Genomic DNA, 12175 nt, shown 5'->3' on the forward strand with positions numbered 1-12175 from the left:
CGAAACCATTCGTAATAAAGATAAACGAAAAGATTCGATTAAAGACTATTACCAGCAAAAGACTCTCTTTATTATTTAATAGCATCGTAATTAACACAACTGCCGCGGTAGCTTCAATTTCCACCATGTTCGTTCTCTTCTATTGAATTCGAATATTTATGTAAATTCGGAATTTGACGAATACGATCTACAGAAATGAAGTCCAAGCGAAGATTCAAAGTTTCAGCCATTAATTAACAAGCGCTATAGTTTAGATATTTTGTATAATTTCCTGCGGTTTTACACCTTTGAATTTCCTACGAACACATAAACACGAGCGATCTAGCGATTATCGTAACCTTCTCTGCAGGTATCGTGAAATCGTGATTCTCGCAAGTCTCGTAAGTCCCTTGCGCAGATGGTGGAATCGTGATTCTAAAGGTTCGTGGATGAAGGCCGACCCATGACGCAACTATGCACAGTGGCGAACGATTCCGTGTAGAGTAAACGACAAATTGCCGCGTTATTGTCGAACGACATCTCGCCCACTTTGAACTCCGGATTTACCGCCACCTGAAAACGTAAATATCGGTTCGATTACCTATCGGTTCTCTCTCCTACGGTATCGCGATTGTCCGGCTTCTCCACCGGCCTTTATGGACCAGATTCTCTCTACAGGCTATTTGATTCGCGCAAGAAGAGGACAGACAGGACGTTATACGTTTGATGTTAGGCTGGTTACTTCGGCAGTCACTCGTGGACGTTTACGTTACGTAATCGATATTTCGATCCCTATTTTCGTAATATTATTTCGAGGATTGTAAGTCATGGATTCTTCGTTGTATTTTTTTGGGATGTGGGACGTTATTTCTTTTCGATAGAATCATGTATGTTTTAATACATTGATCGATTTGAATCGTCTTGGCATTCCCTGTAAAAGATCATCAAGCTGAAAGCTATTTACGTCGAGACCCCGTTAGATTATAGGAAATATTTGAACATTTATTTTGTAAAACGTTCGTTCAATAGTCTCGTTAAAAACGATAAAGTTGAAGTAAACCTTCGTATTTCTTCTACGGTTCTACCTAGAGAAATAACCATTAACGTTAAATTATGCCCCCCCCCCCCCCTCGAGACCATTTAACTTTGGCTGGAAACATTTTCCGACGTTATGAATAGTTTTGGAAATATACGCAGAGATAGATTTAAATGGAAGTGTACATAGAGATAGTAGCAGTGGTATTTTCATACGACTACCTATTTTCGTAAAATAGATCGTGCTTGTCAATTTTTAATATCCAATAGTCGGTACCTGTATCGCGACAAACAACAACACAGAGATGAAAATTCTACGCGAATTAAATTAACCAAACGGATTAAATTAAGCAAATCACGCTCCAAATTAGAATTACCTTGAAAATATACTCTCCGGTTGGAAGTTCCGTTATATCCACCCACTGGCAATCGATGTTGTGCTTGTAAATATCGCTACAATTCACGGAAATACCTTGGTCACCGTAATTGGCGCATTTGTATCTGAAATCATGCAGGCGTCGCTGGTTAATTGGCTCGCCAATTAGACGTCGTCCATCGTCGCCATCAACACGAAAAATAATTTTTCGTTCGTCGAGCAACTGCGTGGCCCTGCTAGGAACCGATCGTTTTCGCTAACGAGTCTGCTAATTGCGTTTACCTCGGCTCCACTCCAGGCAAGCATTGATTGTCCTCCAAGCAAAAGGATGCTTTGTGACCCTCTGCCAACCGTGTCCCGTTCAAGTCCAACACGTCGAACGTCGCGAACACCTCCATCGAGTGGTAATGCCTGTCGTTAACAACCGAATAACGCGGAATTAATGATCGAGCAACGAGCCACTTTGATCGGCCGTATCGAAATCACTGATCGCAGATAAGACGAGTGGCTGTTCGGTGAAAACGAGCTTCGGGCCACGTCCAGCGATTACGAATCGATTTTAGGAGAGTGAAACAGGTTTCTGTGGTACAGGTTGTTAGCGTTAGAGAGATGCATTTTCCAGCTTTTCGTGTGCACGTCGATGGCTTATGAGATTTTATCGTATTCCTCGATGGAATTTCAGTCCATCGAAAGAGGTTCGATGGAAGGTTCTTCGGTAAAAGTTATACAAATGTAATATCGTATCGATATCGGTCGATCGAAAGAAATTTATTAATCCAGAATGGATCGATGGTATAATCTAGCTTTTAATACGTCGTTCGAGTGCTTGAAACCAATTTCGATCAGACGAAATTTCTCTGGCATAAACGATTTCTAATGTATTACGAGCTCGTAATATATATACAATATTATTCGAGTAATCGAGATCGATTGCAATCGACAAAAAGAGGTTTTGTTGGTGAAACACGGTTTGGATATTTCTCGATGAATCCAGAACGAACCGTAAGTTCTTATCGAACTTCTAATATATTATTCGTATAGTCGAAATCGTTTTCAATCGACTAAAATAGGTCGAGCAATGGGATTTGTCGAAAATAAATGGTTTGGAGCTTTTGAACTTTCTGAAGATATCATGTATCTCGTATGTCGGATCATGTATCGTTGTTCAATTTGTTCGCTTTGTTTCTAAGCTAGAGCTTCAAAATTCCTTTCAGACTAAAAGTGTTTGTGGCGTTTTCAATTTCATTGTATTAATATTATTAGTGAAATTTTATAGCCACTAAAAATTGACATCTCATTCTTCATTCGATTCATAAGTACGATTTAACGTATCACCGACAGTTTTCTGAATTCGTAATAGTTTTCGGTTTATTATTCCGACGTCTCATGAACGTTGCAGTTCATCTGTTCGGGGCTAGCCTAAAACTGAGTATTTCGGGTTGTGTTAACTCTTTTTACGGTCAACGCGATGCCTTTGAGTGGCCAATGGGAACCCATCGTTCCGATTGATAATCCGAAGACCGGCTATGATGTATATCTTTGATGTATATCACTTTAAATACAATTTATCGATTATAATAATCGATCTTAATTTGTACCAATTGTAATCAATTATTACAATCGATCGTTGCTTTATCTTTCTAGAATTTTGTCGATCTAATTACTCACATATGACACATATGCCATTCCCAAAGATGTTTCGGTACTGATGGTCGAAAATCCGCGATTCCAGCGTTTAAAATCCTCGCAGTGAATCTTAAAAGTCTCCTCGTCTCTAGGTGCCAATTCTCCGATTCCTTTTGTATCTTATAAGCCTGAGAAGCAACACAATTCTCCTCCATAGCACATTGTAACCAATATAGTTGTCTATCCTCGAGATGCGCCGTTCGCATGAGTTCTATGTGATCGAATACCAGATCTGGCATCTCTCGAAGACATACTACGCTGGCCACGTTCTGTATCGAACCTGTAACGCGTACGACGCAGTTACGGAGTAATTGACATCCCCGGAATCAAATATTTTTCATAATATTGAACGTTTGAAACGATTAAAGGGAAGTTTTTTAAAAAGCACGAGCATCTCCACGAAACAAGCGACTTAAAATACTAAGAAAAGCGAAAATCTCAACGTTTAGAATATTTATCGTTATAAATATTATTATTATTCCCTTTTCAACGAAACAAGGGGAACAAGGAAATCCAGGTTTGTTTCAGCAGCGTTTTTATTACCTGGACAATCGAGAAGCTCGTCATGCAGACAGTCGATCAGATTGTTCTCGTCTCCGTGACACTGTACGCCACTGATGGTCATAGGTATCTTCTCGCCGCCGAAAAAGTTGGTCTGGATGGCGTCGGAGGCGTAACCTAGGCCCAATTGCCGACAAACCACCGCCGCTTCGAATAGGGACCAACTATCACCACACACTACACCCCAATCTGAAATGAAATTGCTTCGGTAGTCTCCCTTTACCTTGTATCTTCTTCCTTTTCTGACAATCTTGAGTCGTCTGTGTTTTTATCTTTTCTTTGTTATCAGCATGTTATACGTCGTTATTATCTCTTCCTTTTTCGATCGAACGATAAAGTAACGAAGATAAAAATGGAATTTTCTCGAATTTTCGTCTTTTCATTTCAGTTTTTTCTCCAATTTTTCATTTCAATCAGAGATTACGGGAGAAAAATAAGTCGACTTTTATCGATCTTCCAACGTTAAAATTAAACAAAAAAGGAGATAAAAATACTCGAGTTAAACCAGTAACGGCTTTTAACGTAAAGGCCACGCTGCGCGGTGGATTTAACGATACCTGAATTTCCTAGTTTGATCTCCACTCTGCCTTCGTTATGGACACGGCCGCCGGCCAACCTTATCGCCACTCCCTGCTGATGGATATCCTTGATTCTCCGTTTCCCTGACTTCCTTTTCAGCTTTCCCTTCGCCGTCCCTTCATCCTCCTCGTCCTGCTGCTCGCGGGCGCAAATTACACCGGCTGCTTCGCCGCCCTCGCAGTCGGAAGCACCCCATCCGTCGAAGCGGCATTTCGACAGTTCGTTCTCGCTCCCGTCGCAATACACGTTGTCCATCCAATATCTTCCTGGAATGTTTTGTTTTTCGTCCTATACAGTTTTTTAAGCCTTCTATCGTTAATCCTCTGCAACCTTTTGCGGTCCCAAGCACGAGCTATTGGAAAAACTACGAGTTCCTCGGGATGCAAGCTGGTTCTTTTTGCTCTGGTCTACCAGCGATGAATGCCAGAAACGAAACGTTACTTTCATCTGAGAGAAATCTATGGGGGAATAGCGTGGTGCAAGGAGTTTCTGGTAGAATCGATCGGGGGATACAGCGTGGTAAATGGCAGATACCGATGGTAGATTGTTTTCTTTTATTTAGAAAGAAAAATCATATCGAATCAGCTTGATAGTAACTTTATTATTATGTGACTTTTTTTAGCAGATAATTTAGCTTTTTTATAGTTTTTAAGATATTCACTGAATCGAGAAAATGCGGGGAAAGAGTGGAAGAAGCGTTCGCCGTTGTAGTGCCCTGATCACCAGGGTGGAACGGTTTTCGCGTAATCGGCAAGATGGGGTCGATTTGACCTCGACTAAAAGGAACAGGTGAGAGATACGCCTTATCTGGATGGATATATACGAGTGCACTGCGTTAACACTTAATTGGCTTATCGACTAACACGTTATTTCGAGTGTTTTGCGTTTCGGTGCAACGTTTCGTACGTAAACTATGCGAAAACACGACCCACGAGCGAATCAACCTGGTGTCTTGTTAATTAATCGAACGTAAAGAGTACAAAAGAAGTACGTAAATACGACGAAAAGAGGAAAAGAGAGTTGGTTAATTGTGTACGTACATGGGACCGCAAAAGATTAATCTCTTTCCATCGCAAACGCGAACGAGGATAGCCCGGCGAGGATCGACAGCGACGTCCTTTCGATGCTTTATGATCCAAAATAATCCTACTTGATCAACTCGGTCCTTTCAACAAAGATCCTATTTACGAAATAGTAACATACGAAATTCTCGTTTTCTTCGATTACCGTAAATATGCTTTCGCTTTTCACCAAAAACTCGCACTGCAAGAAATTAAAATTCCATATTACGAAAGACACAAGTAAAAACAGAATTTTCAATTTTGTTTCCCGAATATACAAAGAGACGGACGTTGCATACGTTACGATTCAAAATTTCGCGTTCGCGTGGATTCTGAGAGAGGAGGGAAAGAAGTATTGACTTGAAACGAAGAGACAATATTATCTCACTTCTGGCCTGACCAAAGTGACCGTTCGACGTCGGTTTAATTGCACCGTCGAAGCCTAATTGCCTGCAAACCACATTGGCCTCCAAGTAATCCCATTCGTCGTCGCATACGCTGCCCCATTTCCCATCGTGAAGTATTTCCACGTTTCCTGCGTAACCAATCGAATTACAGAGCTTGTACTTGCTGGTTTTCCGGTTCCACCGCGTGTCTGGTTAATGACAGAGTTTATGGGGTTGCCGCGATAATTGCTCGATTAAACGGTTCGTCTCTTCTCGAATGTCAATTGCTCGTTAGCTTCGTTCTGTTTTTTGCTTTGAAATCATTCCGCACGGTATAAACGTGCGCAAAGGGAAGATTCTTTTGCGCGTGACAATTTGTTTTTAGATACTTACGGCTTTCACGCAATCATCCATACGTTGCAGGTTTTCTACTTTGCTACTGTAATTTTACAATTTCTACAGTTTGTTCGCGACATTTCATTAGCGAAAATGTAAGTTTCCCTCGTAACGTACGCGATCCCTTGTACGCTAATTTACCAATTAGCGATATTGGTAAATTAATAAATTACAAAGCCTAGGTTACAGGGTTCTCTCTTTATACGATAGTTTTCTAATTTGTTGTTAAATAAGACGTTCAAGTAACTCAAACTTTCGTTTGTTTTATCGACAAACTTGTTACTGTTTGTGTAAAAGGGTGTCCGTTGATATCGATAACTCGTAACTTGTAATTTGGAAAAATGTCATCGATAATGTTAGTTAAATCGTGCAAGAATAGTGAAGCGTAGGAACTTTTCGAAGATAATTTGCAAGATTCTTACGAATTAGGAATTTCAGGAGTAGGAAACCTCGATTTTTATAATATTTGCCAATCGATTTACGATAGAAACAGTCTCTGTCGAAATTTGAAACTCCGATAATTTTAATTTTTTGCTTATTCCTTCTCAAACAGAGAATCCAAGTTTCGCTACGAAATAAAAAATTTGCGATTCCTCGACACTCCGTCGTATTCATCATCGACATTTCTGGATTAAAATAACAGCTTGCTAATCAGAAGGAGACAGATTGACAAGAACGTTTGGTGCAAAAACGGATCTTACGTGAAACGTTGCGGTTTTATCAGCCTTTTCTCGTGTAAGTTACGCAATGGCGATTAAAAAGGGGTCAACTCGAGGATGATTTATGTCAACGACTATGTGTCAGCGTGGTAAACGTCGCATAGGCACAGAATCGCGAGCTACAAGATAGGATAGCCATCGTCAAATTGGACCATAAAACAGGATAGAATCCGTCCCAGACATTGGCGTGTCAATTTTTATTACCCTCCATTGGATATTACACTCCAACCTACTATATTCCTTCTTCTCTGTTACGTCGATTTTGCTCCCATGTCGAACGTTCTCTCTCTATTTTTCGTGGAAAACGGTTAATCTTTTCGTCGATATACGTGTACTCGTATTTGGAACCGAATCGAATGTAACTACAAAGTTCATCTTCCAGTTCACGATCGTAGTTCTTTGAGATTTCTACAGATTATTTCAATCGCTGTTATATTTATATCGAGTTACTAAAAATTCGAGTCTAAATCTTTGTCATACGTACTACACGTCGGTATATTTTATTACATTTTAATACATTCAAATATCGACATTTTCAAATGTATATCTCTTAATTTCCATCTCTCTTTTTTAAACGGAAAACCGCGTTTAATTGGAAAGTGTTCTATTACCCTCGAAAGAGTACCACTTTATTTCTAATTTACTCGCAAACAGGGGAATGCCAGACGAAACTTTGGAATTCGAAACACTCGTTACCTTCGTGTCCGCCGTTCTCTCCACCCACCAACTTAACCGCTCCCTCTTGCTTTTTCAACTTCCGGATATCCTTCTTCAGTTTCTTCACTATCCGCGCCTTCTTCTCGCGAACTTTATCCCAGGTACCGTTGTTCCCTACACAGACGTCCACCAACGCTAACGTCATCAAGAATCCAACCACTAATACCTTCCAATTCATTTTCGATTTCATTCTTCAACTTTTACTATCAATTTCTCTCTTTAACCATACTCAAATCACGTTAGACTTTTATTCGTGCTATTACAACGAAACCACAAATTTATCGTCCTAGCAATAATTCATTCTTCCCATTTCTTCAAAATATCTAAATATTTTTTATACGAATTGAAATTAATTTAGGTTAATCTAGGTGAATTTAGAATTATCTAGGATCGTTTAGTATCATTAGAATTGTTTAGATTAATTTAAATAAGCTTCATTCAGGTTTACTTGTTTAAGTGCCAAAGTGAATTTAAGAAGGAAATATAGCTATTTATATAATATAGCATTCTTTTCTATCACAACCAAGAAAATGAACACAGATCTTTGCAACTGAATCTTTCTGCGGGAATAACTATGTTCGCAGTAAAATCACCGCACGTGTATTTCGTTTACCGTACCACAGGCTACTGATACATGCCTATGATCGCGCGATGTAATATATTTGCTCCAGTTGTAAGACAAGCGTCGCAATCTCTCGAGTGTTACGCAGTGAAGCAGTGCTGCATATGGCAGATCGCTTTTTCTAGCCTCCCTCCTATTTCTTTTCGTTCCACGCTTCGTGAATCCATGATCCGACGGCTGGATCATCCGATAACTATGCAAGCTGTTAGCGATGAAACTACCAGATTTCCTCCGGTCAATGGCGACCCTGACACGGAGGCGTTCTTCGTGTTTCGGTTAACCTTCCGAAGCTTTTCTGAGGAATTCTTAACAAAATCTGTGTGGTCGCTAATAAAAGTCTCGGTACGTCCGATTGTTAATATATCCGATAGGTATAATAAAAGATGAAAAACAAAAATATACATATATCTTCGTACGTATTTGCTGGTTTTAGATATTTATATGTATATGGGCAAGATAGGAATCGTTCCTCATTAGTCAAATGTCGTTTTTCTCTTTTTCAAATAGATACGCGAGCAATTTAAAAAATTAGAAGCAACGTGTTTCAAATAGTATTCAATCGATAGCCAGTATCGTTCTTATTCTTAATATTCAGATATTCGCCCTCCCCCTCTTATAAATATGTATATCCTTGAAAAACGCTACTTTGTCCTGTTGCTAGATCTCTGAGTTTCGAAACAAAATTACGGAATATTTAAAACAAAATTTAATTACGATTAGAATTCCTTTCATCCGACGATCGTATCGAATCCCATCTCAGCTACTGTTACAGTTAAGAAAATGGAAAAAGTTTCTTTCCAACTTTTCCCACAATTTCTATTAATTCGGGCTAGGATGAAATTAATTATCTAAAATACATAATTGAAAATTCATACTTATAATTCTTACAAGTTAAACGAGAAAGCGTCTCAAGTATACTAAATCAATTTATAAGCATAATTCTTGTAATGACGATATAGTGGCGGCATTTCGATCATTTTCGCGGGATTTTTCAAATTCCATCGATAGAACGTAACTCTGGGGATTTGTTATCAGTTTGAAAAATGGTTACAAGTATGTACGAGCCTTTTACGAGGAATAAATGCGAAGAGAGTTCGTTTGTCGTCAATCTCAGTCTCGAACCAGTGGCAATTCGATCCGAAGAGAAAAAGATCTTTAGCTTAGAAAGCCTCTGCGGCTAGCGAAACGTGGCTCTCGTTACTCGATACACCGGTCTTGTATCGTTACCAGTTGCACAATAATCTAAATCTGATCGTTTATATCCCACGACCGAAAAATCTCGATAGAAATTGTACACGAGGCGATTTAACGATCGTTGCTTCGTAAGATGCTGCTTAATGGCAGATATCGGAGTTTCGATTCCATTGCTTATACGATACTGTGAAAGATAGAAAGTCTAGAGCAGTATTTCCTAACGTCAGGAAATTTTGAATACTTTTTTTATCAATGTTGTAATAAATATTGTAGATAGATGGTATAATAGAGCACAAAGAACCGAACAAGTAATATATTAGAAATTTTATTTGTATGATTTTTATGTAAAAATCATCTTGAATATTTTGAATTTAATCGGGCTGGGAGATGGATGAACGCAGGCAGCCTCAAACGCCTCGAACAATACGAATCTTAATAAATGGTAAAAACAAATTCAGAAATTGTCATGCACGACGAAGAAACGAGAAACGTTAACACAGAAACATCTCTGAACATCTCTATCGCGGCTGTTTCTCGCTGTTCTCCACTTGATCGTGACCTGACTGCTGCTGATGCGAGGACTCGAGCAAAAAATGGCATAATTCGAATAACAGGCCGCTTTTGACACGGTTCATTTCGTGGCGTAACCGTGGCAAACGCGGCTGAGCAATTATCGCGAGCTATTAGTGAAAACAGCCCATGGCTAAATTCTTGACATACTTCCGATATGAACTACCATCCGTTTTGGGATGTGGAGACTGACGAAAATTCGACACACTCCAAAACTTTTCGCTTCGAGCTACGCGTCTCACGAAGAAATTTCCTACTTAGGAATTAACTTGCAATTAATCTTTAATTACAGCTAACTATGGTAATACGCTGAAACTACCCGTTAATTACATTTTCATTCCAAAATTATTTCATCTTGAGATTCTCTATCGATGGATTAATATCGTCGTTTCTTTTCTATAATTACAAAATAAGCTTAAAGAAATCAGATCAACCTCGTCTAGTTCGATTTCGGTCCTTACAGATGTAAATACGATACGATTTATTCTCAACAGAAATGAAACGACACATACAAAAATCGATAATGATTAATAACGCTAACAATCAATAACAGCTCGATAACTTGCAATCTATAACTCTACAAAATTAATGATGTCACGTAGATTCATGCCTCAATTACGTAAGAGAATTCTAGGGACGCTATTTTATCAATATTCAACCAAACATTTTCTTACCACTGTGATATAGTCTGAAATTACAGAAGAACGAAAACCTACGTATTCCATTGGTACAAAAATGGATCCGGCTTTTTGATTGTATAGACATCGCGACAATGGACATCGTAAATCGCGTTGCACAGCGTAATGCGCTGTGTCGCGGATACAGCGACCCAACTGAATTATAGTCCACGATGGCTTGTAACCGCAACCGCAACCATTAATGACACACGTGATTGATACTCTAGATACATTGTTGGAAGCGTCGTCCCAGTCAGGTTGTTCGTTTCGGTATTTTTTCTTTTTTCTCTGTTGGCCTGGCAAAGGAGTAATTTTCGAGGGTCTGAAAGAATCGAAATTAGAGTCGGCCCGTAAAGGCGTGAAAAATACAGTCGAACCTCTATAACTCGAGAACTATTCGTAAGACTCTGCAATTTCGTCCATGCTCTTCCTTTTCCTGTAAAAGTCTCTATAAGTCGTAATATCCGAAAAAATAATACCAAAGAAATTGGGAACGTTTATGACGATTATTCGTAGACAGAACATATAAAAATTTTTTACTCATTTAATTGTTTAGAAGATTTTTTCTTAAGCTTTCGCGATTACCGTCTTCGACCTAAATAAAAATTAATTCTTTCTCAACGATTTTTCTCGAAAAAATTTTACAAGTAACTTTGATTACCGCTGCCAAAAAAATCGTATCTTAACCCATTAAGGACCAAGCAATCATTTATCATAATGTTGTAAATCTTTATTAAAAGACTTTTTAAATCATTCGTTTATTAAACTTCCTTCGCTTGAAAAAATTTGATAAGTAAATCCCTTCGAGTTACCAAGATTCGACTGTACCAGACATCTTTCGAACCCAGTACGCGCCTTGTCATCGCACGTTGGAGATTTCAACGGAAACCCAATGCATTACGCTGGCGCATTACCCCTTGATCATCCTTGTCATTTCTTTTTCGAATCGTGTCTTGATCGTGTTGTTCTCTCGAGAAATCGCTTCTGAGGAGACTAGAATAGTGCTAGGAAATTATAATGACTCGATACTTTCCACGCAAGATTGCTTTATCGTCCTCCATTCTGCCATTCCAATTTTCTATTTTTATCCACTATAGAATAATATTCAATGTAACAAATATATTGCTACAGGAATTATTAAAATAACCTTCTTTTCTCATTATATACTTTTAAATTTTTAAATTTAAAAGTTAAATTTTTACTGTGTCAGTTACGAAAGTTATTCGTTGATTATTTATACATTCTCATAGAGTTTGATGATATAGGTGCAATGTTACATCTTCTCTATTATCTTTGTTGATTTGCACGTGTCGATAGCTTCCTTATACAGTCTTTGTTACTGGATAGTACCTTCTATGTGATAATATTCCTTTATGAACTCTATTGATAATTTCGATGTTCATGTAGTATCTCATGAAAGTATTTGAACTCTTACGATAGAATATCTTTATGCGTATATCGTGTGTTTTATATAAAATGTTTTAAAATTTCATTAACGTCGACATATTGGAAAAGTTGAAATCGGTGAAATTAAACGTGGGAAAAATTTGGAGGTATTGTATCTTTATAGAATTACCATTTTTTAGATCCATATGTGTACGCCGTATCTTCCGACAA

At 38.5% G+C, this 12175-nt stretch overlaps 1 protein-coding gene across 3 annotated transcripts; it reads right to left on the minus strand.

The window, feature by feature from the left end:
- Positions 1–48: 48 nt before the first annotated feature.
- LOC126870477 (lysyl oxidase homolog 2) lies at positions 49–8127 on the minus strand. 3 transcript variants are annotated; one of them, XM_050628243.1, is made up of 8 exons: positions 7475–8127; positions 5666–5812; positions 4195–4482; positions 3620–3826; positions 3059–3356; positions 1673–1801; positions 1392–1515; positions 49–552 (listed from the first exon to the last, which is right to left on the minus strand). In XM_050628243.1, the coding sequence occupies exons 1-8, from the start codon at positions 7683–7685 to the stop codon at positions 415–417; spliced, it is 1542 nt and encodes a 513-aa protein (XP_050484200.1). In that variant the 5' UTR covers positions 7686–8127; the 3' UTR covers positions 49–414. The 3 variants fall into 3 exon arrangements, with proteins under 3 accessions (XP_050484200.1, XP_050484201.1, XP_050484202.1); XM_050628244.1 differs by lacking the exon at positions 5666–5812; XM_050628245.1 differs by lacking the exon at positions 1392–1515 and having other exon boundaries at positions 410–552.
- Positions 8128–12175: the final 4048 nt, after the last annotated feature.

The sequence above is a fragment of the Bombus huntii genome, chromosome 10 (genome assembly GCF_024542735.1).
Source record: "Bombus huntii isolate Logan2020A chromosome 10, iyBomHunt1.1, whole genome shotgun sequence".
Taxonomy (NCBI): domain Eukaryota; kingdom Metazoa; phylum Arthropoda; class Insecta; order Hymenoptera; family Apidae; genus Bombus; species Bombus huntii.

What these genes read in the sequence shown, in the direction of transcription:
- LOC126870477 (XM_050628243.1), bottom strand. Translation starts at nt 7,685, where the DNA reads ATGAAATCGAAAATGAATTGGAAGGTATTAGTGGTTGGATTCTTGATG. An exon ending in CGAGCTTCTCGATTGTCCAG is followed by an intron (nt 3,357 to 3,619) that starts GTAATAAAAACG and finishes TACGCGTTACAG; the next exon opens with GTTCGATACAGAACGTGGCC. An exon ending in TTGCCTGGAGTGGAGCCGAG is followed by an intron (nt 1,516 to 1,672) that starts GTAAACGCAATT and finishes GCATGATTTCAG; the next exon opens with ATACAAATGCGCCAATTACG.